General features: G+C 55.3%; 1 protein-coding gene across 5 annotated transcripts; it reads left to right on the plus strand.

The window, feature by feature from the left end:
• The first annotated feature begins 1,029 nt into the window (after positions 1-1,029).
• Cdc42bpg (CDC42 binding protein kinase gamma) lies at positions 1,030-19,722 on the plus strand. 5 transcript variants are annotated; one of them, XM_023703990.1, is made up of 37 exons: positions 1,030-1,326; positions 3,814-3,905; positions 3,988-4,071; positions 4,428-4,523; positions 4,797-4,945; positions 5,676-5,769; positions 5,943-6,143; positions 6,277-6,525; positions 7,406-7,485; positions 8,241-8,338; positions 8,425-8,484; positions 8,693-8,799; positions 8,896-9,075; positions 9,355-9,447; positions 9,577-9,698; positions 9,787-9,859; positions 10,100-10,206; positions 10,285-10,399; positions 10,534-10,682; positions 10,760-10,848; positions 11,083-11,135; positions 11,224-11,322; positions 11,403-11,462; positions 11,687-11,792; positions 12,045-12,178; positions 12,257-12,396; positions 12,490-12,571; positions 13,559-13,775; positions 14,827-14,889; positions 14,998-15,597; positions 16,624-16,721; positions 16,803-16,887; positions 17,022-17,142; positions 17,273-17,378; positions 17,582-17,705; positions 17,818-17,906; positions 19,173-19,722. In XM_023703990.1, the coding sequence occupies exons 1-37, from the start codon at positions 1,167-1,169 to the stop codon at positions 19,227-19,229; spliced, it is 4,632 nt and encodes a 1,543-aa protein (XP_023559758.1). In that variant the 5' UTR covers positions 1,030-1,166; the 3' UTR covers positions 19,230-19,722. The 5 variants fall into 5 exon arrangements, with proteins under 5 accessions (XP_023559758.1, XP_023559759.1, XP_023559760.1 ...); XM_023703991.1 differs by having other exon boundaries at positions 17,821-17,906; XM_023703992.1 differs by having other exon boundaries at positions 11,227-11,322.
• The last annotated feature ends 3,211 nt before the right edge of the window (positions 19,723-22,933 follow it).

Consider the following 22,933-nt stretch of genomic DNA (forward strand, 5'->3'; position numbering starts at 1 on the left):
TGAGTTCAATCCCTGGTTCCGCAAAAATAAATAAATAAATAAATAAAAATAATAAAAAAAATTAAAAATTTAGGGGGCGGGGAGATGGCTCAGTAGAATAAGTGCTTCCCTGGCAAGCACAAGGGCTTGAGTTCAATCCCCGGCTCCGTCAAAAAAAAAAAAAAAGAAAGAAAGAAAGAAAACAAAACAAAACAAAATAACTAAGGGCCCTCCTTTTAGTTTCTCTTGTATGGTCCATAATCCCATAGTGTCGCGTCCAGCCCAGCTGCACACAGCTGGGCAGAAATGAAAATATTCTAGAATAAAGTTGTCCTCACCCCAGCTGCCCTTGGCCCAGCCCAGCGTGGACCTCTCAGGCCCTTCATATTCCAGCTCAGGCGCTGGCCCTGCCCCTATCACGCTGAAAGGGCCGCGGTGGAAGTAGCCCTCGAAATCCCTTCTCCTTTCGATTCACCAACCTTCCAAGTCTCAGTGTGTCCATCTGCCAAATGGGTGGGACTATGCCTAACCCACTGCCCTTTCTCTCAGATAACAGTACACAAAGTCAGAGCAGTAGTTTTGGCCAAAGCAGTGGCTGGTAAGGTAGGGTTTGCCCAGCGCGACTGACAAGCTCGGGATGAGCGAACCACAACTCCCTTCCGGCTCCGGGACTGTGGCCGTCCCCAGCCCCTCTCTCAGGACCAAAGGAAAAGGTGTCGCAGCTTGGAGCATCAGGGAAGTAGTGCGCGATACGCTCCACCTAGGTTAGGGTCCCAAAGAGGTCACGTGCAGGGACCACCCCGGGATCGGGGCTGGTCTCCGCGACCCCAGCCCCGCCTAGCCTAGGAGTCACTCCCCGAGGCCCGCCCCCCCACTTCCTGGCCAGGGTTGGCCCTGCCCCTACGCGCCTCCACCCTCCCACCTTCCTTCAGTCGCCTCTCCTATTGGCCAGAGTGCACCTGCCCGTCCGTCGGGGGGCGGGGTGGAGGACAGAGGGAGGGGCGCGGCGCCCAGGTGAGCGCGCTCGGGCGGCGGCTGAGGAAGGTGACAGCGGGGAGGGCGGGACGGTGGGGGGAGGCTGTGCGGACTGAGCCTGGGCCCGTCGGACGGGCGGACCGACGGACGGACTTACCGGCAGACATGTGGGAGGCCCAGCTCTAGCCCGGGCGCGGGACTCGGGTGCAGCCATGGAGCAGCGGCTGCGCGCTCTAGAGCAGCTAACTCGGGGCGAGGCCGACGGCGGCCCGGGGCTCGACGGCCTCCTCGATCTGCTCTTGGGGCTGCACCACGAGCTCAGCAGCGCCCCCCTGCGCAGGGAGCGCAATGTGGCACAGTTCCTGAGCTGGGGTAAGTTTCCGTGGCAGAACACGGGTGGGAGTTAGGGACGCAGCTGCTGGACCCCTGGGTGCTCCGCCTCCTCACAGCGTCCTGCAGGGACTCAGCATTCCCAGAAACTCCTCCCCTCACTGTGAGCTCTCACACTTGCCACCCGACCCCGCTCCCGGCGCACCCAGCTGCGCACTTCTTGCTCATGCCCCTTCCCACTCTCAGAGCTCTGGCACATGTACACAACGCCCACAGACACACACAGACTTACTCCTAGATGTAGATCCCAGACGTCTATGACCAGTACGCTCCTCCACAATCATGCATAGGATTTCCTAGTCACAAGTCACATCTCCCTCCTCCACAGAACACACACACATAGACCCTCCCCCCTCGCTGAGTGTCACACAGACCCAGATTCCCTCAGTCCTTACTGACACAGAGACAGAGACAAGGACCAGGAAAACTCTCACTTCCCCCTTGCAGGCCATCCTGCCCACTCAGCTCTGCTACAGGTAACTCACGGATCCGCAGGTACCGCCTTTTGCAGACAGCCCCACTCCCTGCGTAGAGGTCCACCCCAGCCTAGACCTGGAGCCAACCTCATCCCTTTTGTGCAAGCTGCAAGCCTGGCGTCTTGACAGGGCCTGGGAGGGTCCTGGCTGGGGGTGGGTCTGCACTCTTTCCTGGTTGACTCATCTCAGTCACTGGGAGTGGCTGGCCCAGTGTGACCCTGAACCTAGTGTGGGCACTGGCACCAGCCCAAGGGTTCCCTGGTCACACCTGGATAGGCCATCGGGGGAGTACACAGGTATCCAGTCTGGAGGATGGGGAGAGGTGGGTTGTTTGCCAGTGGGAAACTAGCGTTCCTGGCACTGCTGAGTTGTGGACAGGCCCAAGGCTTAGCCTGGCACAGTTGGGAGTCAGCCACTCAGACTGCCGGCAGGTTGGCCTGTCGCCCTGGGATGAGGGCAGTCAGAGGCCCTGCCCTTATTGTCTGCCTGTCTTCTTGGGACTCCTGTGTGTTATATGTGTATGTCTGTGTTGTCATCCCACACTCCCGGTAATGTCCACGCCCACGTGAGTGTTTGCACACACGTGTGTACTCTCTGCTTGCCTCTGGCACCTCTGCCTGGGATCTCAGTGTGGGGGCCGTCTGTTGACATCTCCTGAGGTAACTCCTAGGGCGTGACTCACTCCTCTCCTGCCCCAACTTGTCCCTTCTCCTTCCCAGAGCCCCTATCCCTGTGGCAAGGCAGGGGGCCTGGGCATCCTGTCACAGGGCCCTGGGTCCTCCTGGTTTTGGGCACCAGGTCATGACCCATCTGGCTAGTGGGTCACTGCCCTGGCCTCAGTTTCTCTCTTGAAACCTGTGGCTGCCCCTCCCCCACTTCATACTCTACCTGGGAAAGAAACAATTAATATCTGTAATGAGGTTTCCATACCTCCCCTGCTGCGGGGGTTCTGCCTGATAAACCTGTGGAGCAGCTCTCTGTCCTACCCACAGGCCCGCCCAGCTGAAAAGGAGTTTACCTCTTGGCAGGGGGAAACTGAGGCAGGGTGCCAGATCATAGCTGCCCAAAGTCCTCACTGGTCATTCCCATCTCTCTTTGTCCCCAAGACTTAATTCCATTCCTCAGGGGGACTATGACTCCTGTGACTGCTCTAGACTTGGGCCGGGCCAGGGAATGACTGGAGATGCCATGCCCTTCATGGAGGTTTCAGAGACTGACACAAGAGGAGGCTCCTGGCCAGGCCCAAGAGAGGGAGGCAGGGCTCTGGGTGGCAGGGCTGTCAGGCCTGGAGGGGATCCCAAGTGCTCACACCCTCAGGTGCTGGCATCAGGCACCAGGTAAAGGTTTTTGGCTCTGTTTTGGAGTCTTGTGAGCAACTGGGCAGACTGGTATCGATGCCTCCAGACCAAGGGCCTCACCTGGGGAGCACAAAGCCTGTCTCCCAGGGCCCTTCAGGACTACTGTCCTCTCTGTCCTCTGGGGGTGCCCTAGGCCTACCTCCAGGCATGTACCTCTGCACCTACAGGGTCTTAGGACCCAGGCCCACAACTCCTGAATGGCAGAGAAGCCTTTCTGGGAATGAGGAATGTCACCCATCCAGTTTCCCAAGACAGGCCCTGGCCTGGCCCTGTTAGGGGCCAAGAACTGTGAGGTGGGGGTTGGGGGTGGGAATGGTATTCTCATCACCCACAGGGTGACCTGGCCAGCAGGGATCAAGCCCCAGGCTCGGGATGGGGGGACTACAAGTCCCATCAGTCCCTGGGGTGGAGGTTGCACGGAGTCTGGAGATGCGGGTCTAGGGAGCTTGGGGGCCAGAACCCTCATTTTGCACACTTCCATGCCATAGCTGGATGGGCTCCACCTCTTACTTAGCCCCTTTGTCAGTCCATCCCTGGGGAGGCCTGCCTGCTCTGCAGTTCCTTGCTTTCCCAAGGTGAGAGAGGGAGTTGTGGCCCTTGCTTGAGTGCTCTGAGCCCCAACTCTGTCCCCTCAGCCACCCCCTTCGTAACAAAGGTGAAAGAGCTGCGCCTGCAGAGAGATGACTTTGAGATCTTGAAGGTGATCGGCCGAGGGGCCTTTGGGGAGGTGAGCAAAGGACCTGGGGCAGGTGGAAAAGAAGGGGTTTGTGCTTGGCTTAGGCTGACTCCAGCCTTAATAATGGCCTCAGGTCGCCGTGGTAAGACAGAGAGACAGTGGACAGATTTTTGCCATGAAAATGCTGCACAAATGGGAGATGCTGAAGAGGGCCGAGGTCAGTTTGGGGTCTGGTGGGACTTGGGCATCATGCACTGGGGTGGGAGGTACAGTGCTAGCTGGGTGTGAAAGACTTCAGGCCATGGCGGATTCATTAGTGCCACCTTCAGCAGTCACCCATCTCCTAGCCCTTCCTCACAAGAGTAAGTAGGGTTGTCCCCATTGTCTTTATGGTAATACTGAGGCCCAGAGCTATAAATCATGGCCTCAGGCTCACCCAAGGCAAGCCTGGAATGGAGCAGAGTTGCACCCTCCAAATGAGTCCATAAGCTTGAGTCTTCATCCTCTGAGCCGGTCAGGAGTTCCTGGGCTCTGATCACACCTGCCCCACTCATTCCTTCAAACCCATTGCAGACGGCCTGTTTCCGAGAGGAGCGGGATGTGCTGGTGAAGGGGGACAGTCGTTGGGTGACCGCACTGCACTATGCCTTCCAAGACGAAGAATACCTGGTGAGGGCGGGGAGAAGTTGGCCTGGAGACAAAGCAGAAAGCCCTTGGGGGCAGGGGGACTGAGCTCTCCTGGAATCTAGAGGCCAACCCTTCCTGCTAGTTGTTGGGCCTGGCATCTCCTGCTTGAGCTCTGGCTGGAAGCTGACCACCCCAGAGCTGTTGGGGGACACCCACACATACACCATCCCAGACCCCCCCCCCAACCCCTCTATGAGGTAGATAGGTGCTCCTTTCCCACTAGTCTAATTCTTGTACCCATCCACTGCCCTTTAGTACCTGGTGATGGACTACTATGCTGGTGGGGACCTCCTCACACTTCTGAGCCGCTTTGAGGACCGTCTCCCACCTGAGCTGGCCCAATTCTACCTAGCTGAGATGGTGCTAGCCATCGACTCGCTGCACCAGCTGGGCTATGTCCACAGGTAGGGCTCCAAAGCCTCTGCTGCTTGGCCAGCCCCCACTGGCTGCTCTGGGCATGGCTGTTTGCTGCGTACTCACCATGTGCACATCCACATGCAGGGAGCTCGTATATGTTTCTCTGGTCCCTCCTTCCAAAAGACCTCAGGCAGTAAGGGCTGCTAGTGTATCGACCTGACAGTTGAGAAAAATCAGAATTTAGTACAGGTAATCCCCTTGCTCAGGACAGCTCAGCCAGTTGAAGCGGAAATCTACAGTGAAATCTGACTCCTGTGTCCCCAGTAGCACTTCCTATAGCCCCTAGGTTCATCTGTAGATCCTTTCTACCAGTCTAGCCACCTTCTTTTTCCTGGCCACCAGCCTGCTCTCCCTGTTACACACATTCACTCTCATGGCTCATGTGTACACACAGGAGCTCCTAAGAGCAAGCATGTACCTAGGAATATCTTTCTTTCTTTTTGCAGAACCAGGGATTGAACTCAGGTCCTTGCGCTTGCCAGGCAAGCACTTATTCTACTGAACCATCTCCCTGGCCCCTCTTTCTTTCTTTCTTTGAGACATAGTCTTCCCATGTACCCCAGGCTGGCCTTGAACTCATTATGTAGCCTAGGTTGGCCTTGAATTTGCAGCAGTCATCCTGGATTATAGGCATGCCTTAACATGCTCTATTGAGCACATGCCTAAACATACATCCACATGCAGGGTCGAGCCCCTCATCTCCCTGCCCTCCCTCAGGGATGTCAAGCCAGACAACATCCTGCTGGACATGAATGGGCACATCCGCCTGGCTGACTTTGGCTCCTGTCTACGACTCAACAGCAGTGGCATGGTGAGCATGTTACTTGGAATGGGAACCAGGGACAACAGACAGGCCAAGCTCTCAAGGGGATGAGGGGCACCTAGGCTAGCAGAGAGTGCATTGGTCGCAGGAGGCAGCAGCAAAGCAGTCCTACCCCCGGAAGTGGAGGTGTCAGGCTTGACAAACGACATTGCCTCCCACAGGTGGATTCATCGGTGGCAGTAGGGACACCGGACTATATCTCCCCTGAGATCCTACAGGCCATGGAGGAGGGTAAAGGCCACTATGGCCCACAGTGTGACTGGTGGTCGCTGGGAGTCTGCGCCTATGAGCTGCTCTTTGGGGAAACACCTTTCTACGCAGAATCTCTGGTGGAAACCTATGGCAAGATCATGAACCATGAGGTCTGACCATAGGTTCTGTGGTTCGCAGGAGGGCAGTGGGAGCTTCATGTCTGTGTGGCTAGAGGTGTTAGCACATCAGTGTCAGCACACACAGCCCCCCAGCTGACCACATACTCCCTTCCCTGGCCTGCAGGACCATTTGCAGTTCCCGTCTGACATGCCTGATGTGCCAGCCAGTGCCCAGGACCTGATACGCCAGTTGCTGTGCCGCCAAGAAGAGCGGCTGGGTCGTGGTGGGCTAGATGACTTCCGGAACCATCCCTTCTTTGAGGGTGTGGACTGGGAGCAACTGGCGACCACCACTGCCCCCTACATCCCTGAGCTTCAAGGGCCTGTGGACACCTCCAACTTTGATGTTGATGATGATACCCTCAACCATCCTGTGAGTGGCAGATGCTACTTTAGGAGGTGCTACCCTGCTCTTTGTGGGCTTTCAGAATCTCCAGAAGTCCCTAGAGCAGTTGCTGGGCTGGGGTGAGGCCCTTAGACCCTAGGGGCTTGTGAGAATTATGGTTTACCTGGGACAGCTGACCTGCGGTGAATAGAGTCCCATGAAGACCCTTTGACCCTACAAGTTATCTTACTAACCAGAGTTCATGTAAGGAAGAGAACTCCCGGCAGTCCCTGGGAGACCATACTCTCAAGAGCTTGTGGGAGTTGGAGTCCATTTTGGTAGGGGCTGTGTTCACATCTGAATGAGCAGAAGACAACTATTGGCCTGGTCCCCAGGGAACCCCTGCTTCTTTTACTTCCTCCTCTTCCTTTTTTTTTTTTTAAGGCAGTGTCTTGCTGTGTAATTCAAGGTGACCTTGAACTCATACCGATTCTCTTGCCTCAGCCTGTTTCTTTTTTTTTTAATTCTTTTTTTTTATTCTTTTTTTAAAATTTTATTTATTTATTTGTGTGTGTGTGTGTGTGTGTGTGTGTGTGTGTGTGGCCAGCTCAGCCCACCAGGGGGCGGGGCTGGCTGGCATGTGGTGCTGGGGGATTGAACCGTGGTCCCTGTGCTTTGCTAAGCTTGTTCTAAGTAGGTGCTTTAGACCACTGAGCCATCTCACCAGCCCCAGCCTGTTTCTTTTCTTTCTTTCTTTTTTTCTTTTTTTTTTTTTTTTTTGGCGGAACCGGGGATTGAACTCAGGCCCTTGTGTTTGCCAGGCAAGCACTTATTCTACTGAGCTATCTCCCCGGCCCCTGGCCTGTTTCTTGAGCCTTACCCTGGAGCTGTGCCTACTTGGCTCTGACTCTAATTCCTTCTCCTACAGGATACCCTGCCACCACCCTCCCATGGGTCCTTCTCTGGCCACCACCTGCCATTCGTGGGTTTCACCTATTCCTCTGGCCGGTGAGTCTATCTCATACCTGCTGGGCATCTGGGGGTGTAGCCCATCAGGACCCCAGGAAAGGGGACAGAATGGTTTCCTGGCACTCCTGTGTTATCAGTGTCCAGGAGAAGCCATGGCGGTACTGCTGGGCCACATCGCAGCATGCAACCACACAGCACCCGGTACTGCTCTTTCAAAGGCACTGGACTTGGAATCTGAAGGGCTTCTACTGCCCCCAGCCTCAATTTGTGCCTCTATAAAATGGGCTTGAAGTCACCTGGTCCCATATGTGTGGCCACCCTGAGATGGAAGCAAGGGCCTTGAGTGCTCCAAGCAGCCCTCATGCAAGGTCCACTGTATTGGGCCCAGCACCTTAGCCCACGCCTCTCGACAGGCTTTGGAAGACAGACCTGTTACCACTCTCATTTCCTACAAGGAAACTGAGGCTCAGACATTTTAGGTGACTCTCCAAGGTCACATAGCTTGTGAGGGCAGGATGGCCAGGCCGTCCTGAAGGCAGGGTCTGGTTTGATCTGTTTCTCTACCTGACACAGAGTCCAGCCCTAGACCAGGAGCTGCGGTGGGGATGGGGGTCTTGAATGAATGAATGAATGGTTGGATGTGGTAGGCTTTTTTTGTTTTTGTTTTTGGTACCAGGAGTTGAGCTCAGGACTTTATGTGCTTGCAAGGCAGGCATTTAAGCTGCTGAGCTATCTCCCTAGCCTGATATGACTTTTTTGGGTTTCTTCCAACTTGTATTGTTCCTGCCCCCCAGTCCCAGTCCTGAGAGCAGCTCTGGGCTAGCAGCTTCCTGGGAGCAGAAGCTCCACTGTTTAGAGAAGGAGAAGGTCGAGCTGACCTGGGACCACCAAGGTACAAGGGTAGCTGGGGCAGGGCTGTGTATGGGAGCCCTATGGCTGCTACTCCAGGCCTGGCTACTCACATGTGGGGCCCTTCAGACCCCCAGGAGTTGGCACGGCTACAGAAGGAAGTGGAGAACTTGAGGCAGAGGCTGGCAGGTAACCCCCATTCTGGCATAGCCCATGCAGAGTCCTTCTGGTGCCAGTGTTGTCCCTTCTCTATAGTGCTCTGTGATCTTGGGAAGAAGGCTCCTAACCTGCCTGTGGAAATGGGCCATGGGAAAGGTTCTGTGAGCTGTTGGATGTGGAGGACCCAGCTGAGGCAGGGCGGTCAGTATGCCTGGGTCTCAGTGACTCTTCCTGGCAGAGACGCTGAGAGACAGCAAGGCCTCCTTGTCCCAGATCGATGGGTGCCCTGCTGAGAGCCCAGGCCAAGTCAGTGACCTACAGCAGGAGAAGGACCAGCTCCAGCAGGTAAGGACCAGCTCCCTAGGTAAAGCAGGTGGGTAGCCTAGATCTCTATGTCACAGAGACTGACCAGGCCTTGTCCACTGCAACCTGGATGTCCAGGAGCTGGCTGAGACTCGTGCAGGGCTGCAGGCACAGGCACAGGAGCTGTGCCGAGCCCAGAATCTGCAGGAGGAGCTGCTGCTGAGGCTGCAGGAAGCCCAGGAGAAAGAGGTGACCTCAGCCAATCAGATCCAGGCTCTACACTCCCAGGTGGAGGAAGCCTGGGATGCCAGGAGAGAGGTAGGTGGTGGGAGTGGGAGGGGAGGACAGAGCAGCTGAGCCCAGTGCCTGTGATGCTCAGCATGGCTATAGGAGGCCTGGAAAGCCTAATGTATTGGGGTTGCTCTGTGCCCTTCCACCTCCCATGTGGTTTGTGGAAACTGACCCAGGACATTGTGGCAGGAAATGGGCATTTGGGAGCCTACTGTGGCTGTCAGATCCTGCAGGTCTGTGGCAAAGTGGGGCAGAGAGGTTTGGGTGGGCAAAGTCATCCTGACCTGCCTCTGCAACCCATCACAGCTGGAGACCCAGGTGGCCACCCTGAGGCAGGAGGTGACGAGGCTTCAGGGACAACAAGAGCAAATCCTTGAGAAGGAACCCTCTCAGATGAAGGTAGTGAGGTCTCATCCCCTAGTAGGAGGTGCCGTCCCTCAGCCTGACTCCTGGAATCCCCCAGGGCCAGGCCTGTGTTCCTGGGGTGGTTTGTTGGACCCTGCCCTGACTTCTTTGCACATCCTTAAGACCATCCACATAGCTTCTGAGACCAATGGTACTGAACCATCTGAAGGGGGTCCTCATGAGACCCAGCTCCTCAGAGAGGTGGCCGCCCTGCAGGAGCAGCTGAAACAGGCTTGTGGCTATGGGTAAGCAGTTAGCTAGGCTGGCAGGATGGGGCCATTCAGGTGGGCTGTACCATTGCCATCACCTCCACAGCTTTGACCTACTCCCCAGGTCCAGTGGAAAGGAAGAGGCTCTGTGCCGCCTGCAGGAGGAAAACCAGAGGCTGAGCCAGGAGCAGGAGCGGGTGAGCAGGGTGGATGGCAGAACACTGGTGACAGACAGGCAAGGGATAGGTAGGGTACTGGCAGGATGGGTAGACAGGCTGCCAAGTTTCTGGCTGGCTAGGGCAGATGATGGGTGGAGACAGTGATGGGGCTCAGGGTGATGGGCTATCTGAGGGGAGACTAGCAGGGCTTGGGGGCCTGGCAGTGGCCCAGCTGCAGGGCCACCTGGGGACTGAGCTCCCTTTCCACCTGGTTCCCAGCTGGCCAGGGAGCTGGAGCAGGAGCTACAGAGTAAGCAGCAGCTGGAGGGAGAGCGGCGGGAGACGGAGAGCAACTGGGAGGCCCAGATTGCAGACATCCTCAGCTGGTGGGTGCTGCCGAGCTGGGGAGGAGACCTGGGTGAGTCTGGGTGCCTGGCCCTGACCCTGAGCCCCTTCCCTGTCAGGGTGAATGATGAGAAGGTGTCGCGAGGCTACTTGCAGGCCTTGGCCACCAAGATGGCTGAGGAGCTGGAGTCCTTGCGGAATGTGGGCACCCAGACCATCGCTACCCGGCCTCTGGTGAGCCTCAGATTTACCCTGGGCGGGAGTGGGGCCTGGCTGAGTGGCATGGGCAGCAGCTTGCACTGGTGAGAGGGAGTTTCCAAGGCAGTCAGGCCCAGAGGGCATCTTATGGAAGTGCCCTGTGGCCAAAGGACCACCAGTGGAAGGCACGGCGTCTGCAGAAGATGGAGGCCTCAGCACGGCTGGAGCTGCAGTCAGCACTGGACGCTGAGATCCGAGCCAAACAGGGGCTGCAGGAGCGGCTGACGCAGCTGCAGGAGGCCCAGCTGCAGGCTGAGCGGTGAGGCTGGAGGCATGTGCTGTGGGCCTGGGTTCCATGTAGAGGCCTGTGGTGAGCCCTTGTCCTCTCCACAATAGGCGCCTACAGGAGGCTGAGAAGCAGAACCAGGCCTTGCAGCAGGAGCTGGCTGTGCTACGAGAGGAGCTGCGGGCCCGTGGGCCAGGGGGTGAGTGGTCAACACTCCTGACCAGAGCCACTATCCTGCTCCAGCCTTGCTCTGCACCCGTCTCAGCATCTGTTCCCCATCACTTATTGGGCACCTGCTCTGTACCAGGCCCTCCCTCACCCCATAGCTCGTGGTCATTTCCACATTCACTGAGGGCAGAACTAAGGTCCCTGCTGCTCTTGGTTCTTCAGGCCAAGGACCTCACCCTGAGCAACCCATGCTTTCTGTTTACAGACACCAAGCCCTCAAACTCCCTCATCCCCTTCCTGTCCTTCCGGAGCACAGACGTAAGAACCCAGTGGAGGGGCTAGAGGGGAGGAGTCATTGGGAGAGGCACAGGGACCTTCATTTTGTCCCTTTCTCTCTCATCCCCAGAAGGATTCTGCTAAGGACTCTGGTATCTCAGGAGAAACCCCAAAGCCTGGAGTAGAGCCAGAGCTGAGGCCAGAGGGCCGCCGCAGCATACGCATGGGGGTGAGCACAGGCAGAAGCCCCAGAAGTATGGGCTAGGTGCCCTGCACCCCACCTTTCTCATCTCCTTTGTCTTCCTGCAGGCTATCTTCCCATGGGCACCTACTATTGCTGCCACCCCTCTAGAAGGTCTTCCTGCTAAGGTCAGTGCCTAGGGGTGAGTAGGGTGGGAGTACCAAGCCACTGTGCTTGGTACCTGTGGACCTGGTGGGGATCCGCCATGGCATCATGCCTGGTAGCCCAAGTTTAGGGTAGCAGTAAGTTTGCTTCCATAGACTTGCTGGAGCTCAGAGGGGGCAGCTGTCTGGCTTAGCCCCTTGCCCATCTCACCATGCTGATGTAGGTGATGGCATGTACCCCTCCACAGCCTGGCTCACACACGCTACGGCCTCGGAGCTTCCCAAGCCCCACCAAGTGTCTCTGCTGTACCTCACTGATGCTGGGCCTGAGCCGCCAAGGCCTGGGCTGTGATGGTGAGAATCCCCCTGCCACATAGCTGCCTCTTGTGTTCCAGCTACAGTTTGACACACCCAGGCTGTTCCTCTCAACCCAGGTCCCTGGTACCTTGAGTCTAATTTCCCCCTCTCAGTTTTTTTTTTTTTTTTTTTTACCATTTGTGGGCAATTAATGATAGCTCAGGTGCCATTATGGCCTCTAGAGACCAGAGTGGGAAGGCTCAGATCCTGGCTCAGTCACACTGTTCAACTTCTCTGCTTCCTCCACAGCCTGCGGTTTCTTCTGTCACTCAACCTGTGCCCCACAGGCCCCACCCTGCCCTGTGCCCCCCGACCTCCTCCGTACAGCTCTGGGAGTACACCCTGAAACAGGCACAGGCACTGCCTATGAGGGCTTCCTGTCGGTGAGCAGGGGCTAGGGTCCAGAGGAGGGCCCTGGGAGCTGAGGGTTTGGGCAGCATTCCCACGCCTGCCTCCCCCAGGTACCGAGGCCCTCTGGTGTCCGGCGAGGCTGGCAGCGGGTGTATGCTGCCCTCAGTGACTCACGTCTGCTGCTGTTTGATGCCCCTGACCCACGGACCAACCCAGCCAGCACTGCCCTCCTGCAAGCCTTGGACCTGAGGTGGGTATGGGGAGGGACATGAGACAAATGACCAGTGGGTGTGAGAGGCAGCCAGGGATAGTACAATCCCTGACTGTCCCCTGTACCTTCCAGGGATCCCCAGTTCTCTGCCATCCCTGTCCTCGCCTCTGATGTTATCCATGCCCAATCCAGGGATTTGCCGCGCATCTTTAGGGTGAGTGTTGATGCAACCATCCTCCATCTCCTCTGCATCCCCACTGCAGCCACTGTTCACAGCCATGGCTAAATATGGCCCACACTTTCACCTTTACTTTCTTTTTTTAAAAAAATTAATTAATTAATTAATTAATTTGTGTGTGTGTGTGTGTGTGTGGCCAGCTCAGCTCACCAGGGGGCAGGGCTGGCTGGCATGTGGTGCTGGGGGATTGAACCGCGGTCCCTGTGCTTTGCCAAGCTTGTTCCAAGTAGGTGCTTTAGACCACTGAGCCATCTCACCCGCCCAAAATTTTTTTTTTTGGGGGGGGGAACTGGGGATTGAACTCAGGCCCTTGTGCTTGCCAGGGAAGCGCTTATTCCATTGAGCCGTCTCCCCAGCCACTCACCTTTACTTTCATAAGGACACCATAGCAGACTCCATCCTACAGCCACCATCAATTTGCCACAGGAATCCAGCTGTGCCTTGCCTTGTTTGGTGGCCTTATGTGGCTTCCTATCACCATCACGAGGCTCCTGACAAAGCTGTGAGGCCCCACAGATCTGGCCCCACAGGCAGATGTCTCTCTGCTCTGGCTACACCTTGCTCCCTCCAGTTCCAGAGTCCCCAGTAACTGTACACCCCTCCTTCAGCATGTCAGATTCTCCTCTGCACAGAACTGCCTGTACCATCCCCATCCCCAGCCACACTGACTTTCCTGGTGCTCGTCTCATTCTTTACCTCTTGGCCTGGACTAGGAGAAGGAAGCTTTGGAGCCTACTCTATTCAATCCCTGCCCTTCCCCTACTATGGTGTAGACTACAGGGCTCTGGATGTGGCCATGTACTTGTCTGAGTGCCCTGTCTGACTTATCTATCCCCTATAGTACCTAGCACTATAGCTGGCGAACACACACTCTGTGGTAGTGGGTATCCACTGGTGGAGGGAAGAGAGAAAGGATGGACGGCTCTCAGCCCACAGCCCTCCAACCTGGGTCCTTGCCCACAGGTGACAGCCTCCCAGCTGACCGTGCCACCAACTACGTGCACTGTACTGCTGTTGGCGGAGAGCGAGGGGGAGCGTGAGCGCTGGCTGCAGGTCCTGGGTGAGCTGCAGCGGCTGCTGCTGGAGGCAAGGCCACGGCCACGGCCAGTGTACACGCTCAAGGAAGCCTATGACAACGGGCTGCCCCTGCTGCCCCATGCGCTGTGTGCTGCTGTCATTGGTGAGCCTGGGGCAGGATGCCACTCTGAGCAGCTGGGGGACAAGTCCAGAAGCTTCTTTAGGCAGGGGCTGGCACAAGCACAGTGGTAAAAGCCACTGCCAGGGGCCATTCCCTTTAGCCTGGAGCTAGGGACTCTGCCTTGGACTCTACCCTCACAGAATATCCCCCCTCTGGGGTGTGTGGAGAACCAGGACACCGGACACCAGGCTTTTCCACTGTCTCTCTGTCTCAGGTCCTGCTTTACTTAAAAGGTTCTCATGTGATTAGAGTGAGAAAAGACTTTATAAAGGTGCTCACTTATGTCAGAGGCTCAGTCCTGCTGTCTTACAGCAGCTGGTGACCACGGGGGAGCGGCAGGAGCCTGGGTCTCAGCAGGGCCCCCTCATAATTGACAGCAAGAAAAGACAAATGAACCAGAGCTCTTTGGTTTCCTCTGGCAGCTGAGGCCCTGAGCCAGCTCCAGCCCTGCAGTCACTCAACAGGAGCCATAGGAGAGACTGCATGGGTCCCCTGGGTTATTTGGGAGCCACAGGGGAGATGTCCTCCTATTAAGTCACCGACTCTGCTCTGCACTCGCCTTGCACTACTTCATCTCTTTCTCAGCATTTCTGTGCTCTCAGTTTACATAAGGGGAAAATGAGGCTTTAGGGTGATACGCGGTACCCAGAATCCCACAGGGAGATGGCAGGCCTCTCACCCTGACTGTGAGGACTGTCTCCATTAGAGCTTGTCCATGCTATGGGAGAAAAGGATTCAGTGACAGGGGACACTGCGCATGATCACATCCCCATGGTCTCAGGAAAGACTCAGACCAGGTGTTACAGGCCTGTAACTCCAGCACTCGAGAGGTTGAGGCAGAATGACCACTGTGAGTTCCAGGCCAGCCTGTGCTACATAATGAGTTCATGGTCAGCCTGAACTATATAATAAGACCCTATCTCAAATGACCAAAAATGAGAGAGAGAATCAGGCTCAGCAAGGGCAGGTGATTGTTGGGCTGGGCCTCTGACCCTTGACCCTTGATGTTCTACCCTCTCCCATCCTCTACCAGATCAGGAGCGGCTTGCCCTAGGCACTGAGGAGGGGCTGTTTGTGATCCACCTACACAGCAATGGTACATGCAAGGCTGGGCAGGGCGGGCATGAGTGGCATCACCTGCAGTGCATAAAGGAGGGTGGGACTGGGTGGGTTCTCACCCACCTGTTCCTCTCTCAACCCTCAGACATCTTCCAGGTAGGGGAGTGTCGCCGAGTGCAACAGCTGGCCCTGAGTCCCTCTGCAGGCCTGCTGGTCGTGCTGTGTGGCCGTGGCCCTAGTGTGCGCCTCTTTGCCTTGACTGAGCTGGAGAGCACGGAGGCGGCAGGTGCCAAGATTCCTGAATCTCGAGGCTGCCAGGTGCTGGCAGCTGGGCGCATCCTGCAGGCTCGAACCCCTGTGCTCTGTGTGGCTGTCAAGCGCCAGGTTCTCTGCTACCAACTGGGCCCAGGACCAGGGCCCTGGCAGCGCCGCATCCGGGAGCTGCAGGCACCCGCGCCTGTGCAGAGCCTGGGGCTGCTGGGTGACCGCCTGTGCGTGGGTGCTGCTGGTGCCTTCGCTCTCTACCCACTGCTCAATGAGGCTGCTCCCTTAGCCCTGGGGGCTGGCCTGGCACCTGAGGAGCTGCCACCATCCCGAGGGGGCCTGGGTGAGGCCCTGGGTGCTGTGGAACTCAGCCTCAACGAGCTCCTCCTGCTGTTCACCACTGCTGGTGTCTACGTGGATGGTGCTGGTCGCAAGTCACGAAGCCATGAGCTGTTGTGGCCAGTGGCACCCCTTGGCTGGGGTAAGGCTGGTGGATGCCTGGGTGGGGTGGTGCCAGGTCCTGTGATGTGTCAGAGGAAGCCTAGGTCCTGCTCAAACTTCAGAGCTTGGCACCTCCTGTTCTGCTCTGGTGGCTTGCCCGGGGCCTTTTCCTGTGCCTTTGCATCTGTTCTCCCCACTACCTGAGCTGTCCTCCTTTGTCTTGTATCTGTCCAACTCAAGTTCATCTCCAATGGTAGTGCAGGCCCCAGAGCTAGAAGCCACTCCACAAATGCCCACCGTGATTGTTATCACCATTATTGCCCTCATGCTCCCTGCCCTGCCAGCCCCCATCGCTTGTCCTTTGCTTCTTTTTGCTTTCCCATCTCTTTGTTCAGACCTTTGGTCTGGCTCTTTTCACTTCATGGCTGGTTTGGTGCACTGGGGGCCTGCAGAGTGGGTTGAGGCTGATTTCTCTGTATCTTACACCAAGCCCAGGCATGCACACCCTAGGCACTATGGATGTTTGGAGGGACAAATAAATGAATGGGGCAGTGTGGTGGTCTGGTACCTTGTATGATATGGTTAGAGCTACAGGAGAGAGACAGCTTCCTTCAGGGGCAGTGGTTCTGCCTTCAGGCCCTGTGGGTTTGGTGTGGTATTGTAGGTGTTGGACCCAGACTACTGGGGGCCAAATCCCATCTGTCCCTCACTATCTGGGTGATTATTCCTTGGCTCTGGGATCTCCCTGCAGGCAGAGCAGGTATTAAGGTGTGCTCTGCAAATCAGGGGTGATAGAAGTAGTACCTGCTCAGAGTTGTTGGAGAATTAAGGGAGAACAAACACATCAAGTGTTTGGCACTGTGTGGGTGTGTGGCTGGTACACTTGGTTGTTAGCTCATTGTTATGGAGTCAGGTGGAGCAACTGGGAGTCTTAGGAAAGGCTTTGGATGGGTGTGGCAGTCTTTGTGCTGTGACAGGATACAGAGGAACAAAAGGGGAAACAAACTCTGAGAGGTTCTTGCCTGGCCTGGGCCCCCCTACAATACAGCAGTTTCCCCTCCCGCAGGTTACACAGCCCCCTACCTGACAGTGTTCAGCGAGAATTCCATTGATGTGTTTGATGTGAGGAGAGCGGAATGGGTGCAGACCGTGCCGCTCAAGAAGGTGAAGGCCCGCCCAGATCCCCAGGGCTGCACTGGGGTGGACCAGGGAAGCATGGCCTCACCTCTGTGCCTGCTGTCCCAGGTGCGGCCGTTGAATTCAGAGGGTTCCCTGTTCCTCTATGGCACCGAGAAGGTCCGCCTGACCTACCTCAGGAACCAACTGGCAGGTGAGGGAGTGTGCAAGCTTAAGTGCGTGTGTACACTTGTGTGTGATCAACTGCACGCATGTGGGTGACCCTGAGGGCCAGCTTCCGGATTCTGCAAACTTGTGAGGGACCCTAGCTCTCTGTTTCTCCCACAGAAAAGGACGAGTTCGATATCCCTGACCTCACTGACAATAGCCGGCGCCAGCTGTTTCGCACCAAGAGCAAACGCCGGTTCTTCTTCCGGGTGTCAGATGAGCAGCGGCTGCAGCAGCGCAGGTGAGCATGCGCAGTGTGGCAGCTGGGGCTGGGTGGAGCCTTCCGCCTGCGGTCGAGGCAACCTTCCTGGAGAGAATCCAGGAGGCACCGCCTTTGATTCCCTACTCCTTAACACCCGCTTTGCCCGCAGGGAGATGCTGAAGGACCCCTTTGTGCGCTCCAAGCTCATCTCACCGCCCACCAACTTCAACCATCTGGTGCATATGGGGCCTACTGATGGGCGGCCAAGCGCCAGGGTGAGTCCTTCAGAACCAATCACTGGCCTCCTTGAGGCGCTGGAGCCAATCACAAGGTTCCTGGTGCTCGCAAGCCAATCACCGGCCTCTGTGGTTACCTGGCCGCTGTGAGGCCTATGGCCCACCCCCCTGATAAGTTTCATTGACCTGGTCTGTCGAGCTTCCCAGTCCCAGACCCTGTGCACTGTTCCTGTCCCTAACAGGCTCTGGGAGAGAAGGCCCGAGGTGCCCGTGGCTCCGGCCCACAGCGGCCCCACAGCTTTTCAGAGGCATCACGACTCCCCACGTCCATGGGCAGTGACAACCTCCCTAGAGACGCAGATTCAAGTAAGGGCACCCCAACAGCCTCCTGTACTCTGTGCCCTGCCCCAGGCCCCTACCCCTTTCGGATCCTTCAAATGTGACCTAGGCCTTTTGTTCACCCATCTCGCTCCTGCAGCAGTGAAGAGGAAACCTTGGACATCTCTGTCCAGTGAATCAGTGTCCTGTCCCCAGGGGCCTCTGAACCCTGCAGCCTCCCTGACAAAGGTGAGCCAGGGGGAGGGGCTTTGTCTTTGACCATCCTTGGGGTAGGCAATCCTGTCTGAGGCCACCTGCTCTGTGCACAATCTGCCTAACCCCTTCCAGGCAGGTGAGGCCTATGAGACTATTGGGTGACTGCTCTAGAGCTGATTTCACTTATAAAATGAGGTGGTGCTACAGTGGTGGGATCAGTAGTACCCCAAGAGAGGAGTTCGAGAGAATGTCCACATCCTGCTTTGGTGATGGGGCTGGAATCCAGGGCCTTGGGAATGCTAGGCAAGCACTGTGTTGCAGAGCCACACCCCCAACCCTTGCAAATCTTTTCTTTCTTTTTTTTTTTCTCGGAACCGGGGATTGAACTCAAGGCCCTTGAGCTTACCAGGGAAGCGTTTATTCCACTGAGCCATCTCCCTGGCCCCATGCAAATCTTTTCTTTTCTTCCTTTTTAAAAATTTTTTTATTTTATGTATTTGACACAGGGTCTCACTCTGCAGCTCAGACTCATTGTGATCCTCCTGTTTTCAGCCTCCCCAGCACTGGGATTACAGGCGTGTACCACCACACCCAGTCTCCATGGCTGGGGATGGGGCTGGCCCAGCTTGTGGTGTGGGGGATAGAACCCCAGTCCCTGCACTTGCCTACACAGGCGCTTAGTCTTCTGAGCTATCTCACTGGCCCTTGCCCCTGCAAATCTTAACAGAAGTGCAGCCAGTAGGTTAGAGCAGCAGTCAGGATGGAGCCATGCATTCTGCCTGGGAAAGAAGAAGACCTGAGAATAGCTGAGACGGTCCCACTCACCCTCCAGCCAAGCCCCTAGATGCCCCAGCACACACCCAGAACCTCCTCCTGCCAATGTCCTCCATCTTCAACCTGATTGGCCTCCAGCCTGCCTGGACACTACTGCCACCTTCAAAGAAGTGCTCCTGACCATCTGGTCAGGTGGTCACTGTGTCTCCTGCTATGCTGTGGTTTTCCTCTGGGTGCCTGTCTCTCACTTCGCTGTGGGCTCCATGAAGGCCTGGGTCAGGTTGCAGTTTGACCAGAGTAAAGCATGTTTGTTAATGAAATCAAGAATGAGTGGGTGAACAGGGCCATGGGTTTCTTCACAGTTCAGTAGGTGTTCCTGCACTAGGGACCCAACTCCCCCCAGCCCACAGCAATTGTCCTTCCTCCAAGGGCCTGGGTGCCGGGAGGGTATCTGGGTGGCATGGCCTAGTGACAGTCAAGTCCTCCCAGCTCTTCCTACCTGATTTCCTCTCTTCTTCCCTTCAGGTCTCAGAGCGGCCCCGGAGCCTCCCTGCAGCCCCTGAGTCAGAGAGCTCCCTGTGACACCCACTGGCAGGGCCTGCCCCATACCAGGACAGAAAGATGTGAGGGAGCAAAGAGCTTAAGGAGCACCATACCCCAGCTGGCTGGGACACGTGAACAGCACATGGACTCAGGAAGGGTCTGGGTGGGGCAGTGCCTGGGAGCTGCCCTGGGTTCCCAGGAGTAGGGGTGCTATTCCCCATCTTTATCCCCCCTTTCCCTTGGCTCCCCTCCCAGCCTGTACTGGCCACTAGGGATAGAACAGCCCTGGTGCCCAGGGTTAATTGTGCCAAAGCTCTTCATTCCAGTGCCAAGCCCTGGGAAGCTTGTAAGCATTGGGATGAGGGACAGGAGGGGAACAGAGGCCCTGGAGCAGGCAGGATTCCTGTCTGCACACTGGCTGACCCCTAGCAGAGACTGAGATGGGGCCTGCCAGAGTGTCTGCTGAAGGTCAGGGTGGGAAAGACATACTTTTTTTTTTTTTTTTAAAGGAAAGACAGGTTCTGATTCAGAAGAAAGGACAAAAAAAAAAAAAAAAAAAAAAAAAAAAAAAAAAAAAAAAAAAAGAGGAAGAAAGAAGTAGGTGAAGGAGGTGAGAGAGAGGCAAAATGGAGGAGGAGGTAGTAGTAATAGGAAGGAGAGAAGCTGTCCAGAGAAGGAGAGAGATAAAGAGGACAGTGAAGGAGAGGAGGAAGAGACAAGAGGAGAAAGGTAGGGAAGAGAGCTGGGCAGAGAACCCAGATCTGGAGGTCATTTCTCTGGAGAGGGCTTGAGATTGGGAACAGGACTGACGTCAGTTTATCTGCCAGGGGAGACAAGTACTAAACAGGGATGGGATGGGGGGTATTTATACAGGCTTCTTGATGGGAGATGGACACCCAGCAGAGCCACCCGAGGGTCTCCAGGCACTCACTGGCCCTTCCCAGAAAGTGGGATCCTTTTTCTCGAAGCTTCAACCAACTATGTATTAGGGGAACACGGGGCATTTTATTATCAACCACAGTCATTATTGTTATTATATTACTATTTTTATTAAACCATCCCCTACCAAAGTGTAGGGGGTAAAATAAATATTTATCTCCTCAAAAGCCACATTCCCAGGAGGAAAATACCAGGATGTTCTGGGAAGCAGCAAGAAACCAATAAAGCTAACTTTGTAAGCTGCTGGCCTCCCCGCCTCAGTCTGTCCTCTTGGGTTCAGTGAGTTGGGATGGATGAGGGAAGCAGGGAGGGTATGGCAGTTAGACTAAGGTGACTGTCTTGGACTTTTAGGAAGCTGGTGACACTCAAGCCAGGTAAATCAGGACAGTTTAGTAACAAAGGGATAGTTTACAAAGAATTAAGGGAACTCACCTGGTAGCAGTGGTGGTGCCCCAGAGCCCACAAACAGTGCAGCAGGAGGGCTGAGGGGGACAGGGAACATTGGCTTGAGGGAGAACCTGGCTATGGCTGTGCCCGCAAGTACCCCTCCAAGTGTATTTCCCACCTCCCTCTACTCTTCCTGCCCTCTCCTGTGTGCTTCCGTGCAAGCCCAGCCAGCAGCCTGACCCCAAGGACCCCAGTTACTGCAGGTGACAGAGTAGCCTCGGGGCATGGGGGTGGGGGTAGAGGGGGATTTGGAGGCCCACATGGGACATCTGGCCTCTACTGCTCTACTGAGGTGAGGGGGAGGGGAAAGTAGGACCTGGAAGGGCTCTCATGTGTTCTCAGCTGCAAGGACCCAGGATTCACGGCTGGCCTAGATGGAGAAAGGTGAAGCCTGAGCTCTTAGATCAGGCCGGCCTTGGAGGCTTGATGGCAATGCCCTCAGGCTCTGAGCAGGGCCTAAAGCTAAGGGAACCTATATATGAAGAAGAGGCAGGGCGCCACCTTCTGGTTGGGGATGGGACTTGGAGGTTTACCATGAATTTGAACGGCCTGGACAGGAACTGAGGCTGGTGGTCAGACCATCTGAATTCTGGTGTAGCAATGCTGTCATGGACAAGTTACCTGCCTCTCCAAGTCTCAACCTCAACTCATGGGAGGTTCATACACCCGTAAACCCAGCTCTCTGGAGGCTGAGGCAGTTGAATCACTGAGCTCAAGGCCAGCCTGGGCTATATACTAAATTCAAGGCCAGCCTGAACTGCATAGTGAAACCCTGTCAAAAAGACAACAACCCAAACAAAACAAAAAAGGCAGGGAATACTGGGAGTGTGTTAGGCCATTCGTTGGGAATGCTGTCCCCAGAAGGGACTGAGGTAGTTCTTGAAAGGAATTATGAAGGGCAGGCCAAATAGCTCAGAGGATTAAAGCACCTGCAAGCAGGCACAGGGGCTGGGTCCTCAGGGCCGTCCTACCCCCGGGGTGCGCTGAGACAGCAATTGAGACTGGGCATAGTGGCGTGCACCTGTAATCCCAGCTTTTGGGAGGCTGGAAACAGGCAGGTCACTATGAGTTCAATCTAGTAGTGAGACCCTGAACACTCTGTAGACCCTTCCCTAAAATACAAAAAAAGAAAAAAGTCCGAGGAGATGGCTGAGTAGAATAAGCACTTGCCTGGCAAGCTCAAGGGCCTGAGTTCAATTCCCAGTTCTGCCAAAAAAAAAAAAACAAAAAAAAAAACGGTATCACTGCAGGTGTAATTAGTTAAGATGAGGATGAGGTTATTAAGGATAAAATCATAAAGGTAGACCCTAATCTAATAGCAATCTTTCAAAAAACAGAGAGGTGTTGGGGTGTTTTCAAGAGCAGAATTCTTGTTTAGCGTCACAGGCCCTGGGTTTGATCCATTGCAAGGGGAAAAAAACAACCTGGGCATGGTGGCATATGCCTATAATGCCAGCAATGTGAGAGGTTGAGGCAAAAGCATCACAATTTTTTTTTTGAGGATCATAATCTTGAACCCCATATATATAATTTAGCAGGCTTAGTGAGAGACCTTGCCTTTTTTTTTTTTTTTTTAATGGCTAGGAAGCCATTAAATGGTGGCACATGCTGTAATTCTAGCACTTGGGAGGCTGAGGCAAGAAGATTGCTGAGTTCAAGACCAGCCTGAGCTCCAAGGCCAGTCTGAAGTACATAGTGAGACTCTGTCTTACAATCCAAAACAATCAGTCAATCAATAAATGGGCTGAAACTATAGCTGAGTGAAAACTCCTGGGTTCAGTCTCCAGTACTGCCGGGAGTGGGGTGTGGATACCTTCAAAACAATGAAGGTAGAGATCAAAGTGATGTTTCAATAAGCTAAAGCAGTGATGGCAATCCTTGTAGAGAAAGTGTCCAAACTGCAACCCAAGAACCCATTTATGTATCACAAAGCACCACTACCGCAATTAAACCTGAATGCTCGGCTGCTGGGGCGATAGTGGGGCAACTTGGCTCTCATGTCAACAGAGAAGGCCTGCATGCCTACTGCAGCACACATGCCATAGGTGAGCTAGGGAATGTGACCAACGGCCAGGAAGTTAGGCATGAAGCATGGAACAGTTCCTCCCTCCAGGCTCAGATGGAAGCAACCCTTCCAATACCTTGGCTTTGGATTTCTAGCCTTCAGGACCGTGAAACAGTACATTTCGATTTTTTTTTTTTTTTTTTTTTTTACATTCCGGGGATTGAACTCAGACCCTTGCACTTGCTAGGGAAGCACTTTTCCCTGTAAGGGTGGGAATGTAGCTCAATGGTACAGGGCTTGCCTCACAAGTGTGAGGTCTTGGATTCAGTCTGCAAGACTGCAGCCTGCCCCC

Source organism: Octodon degus, unplaced genomic scaffold (assembly GCF_000260255.1).
Source record: "Octodon degus isolate 3935 unplaced genomic scaffold, OctDeg1.0 scaffold00184, whole genome shotgun sequence".
Lineage (NCBI taxonomy): Eukaryota > Metazoa > Chordata > Mammalia > Rodentia > Octodontidae > Octodon > Octodon degus.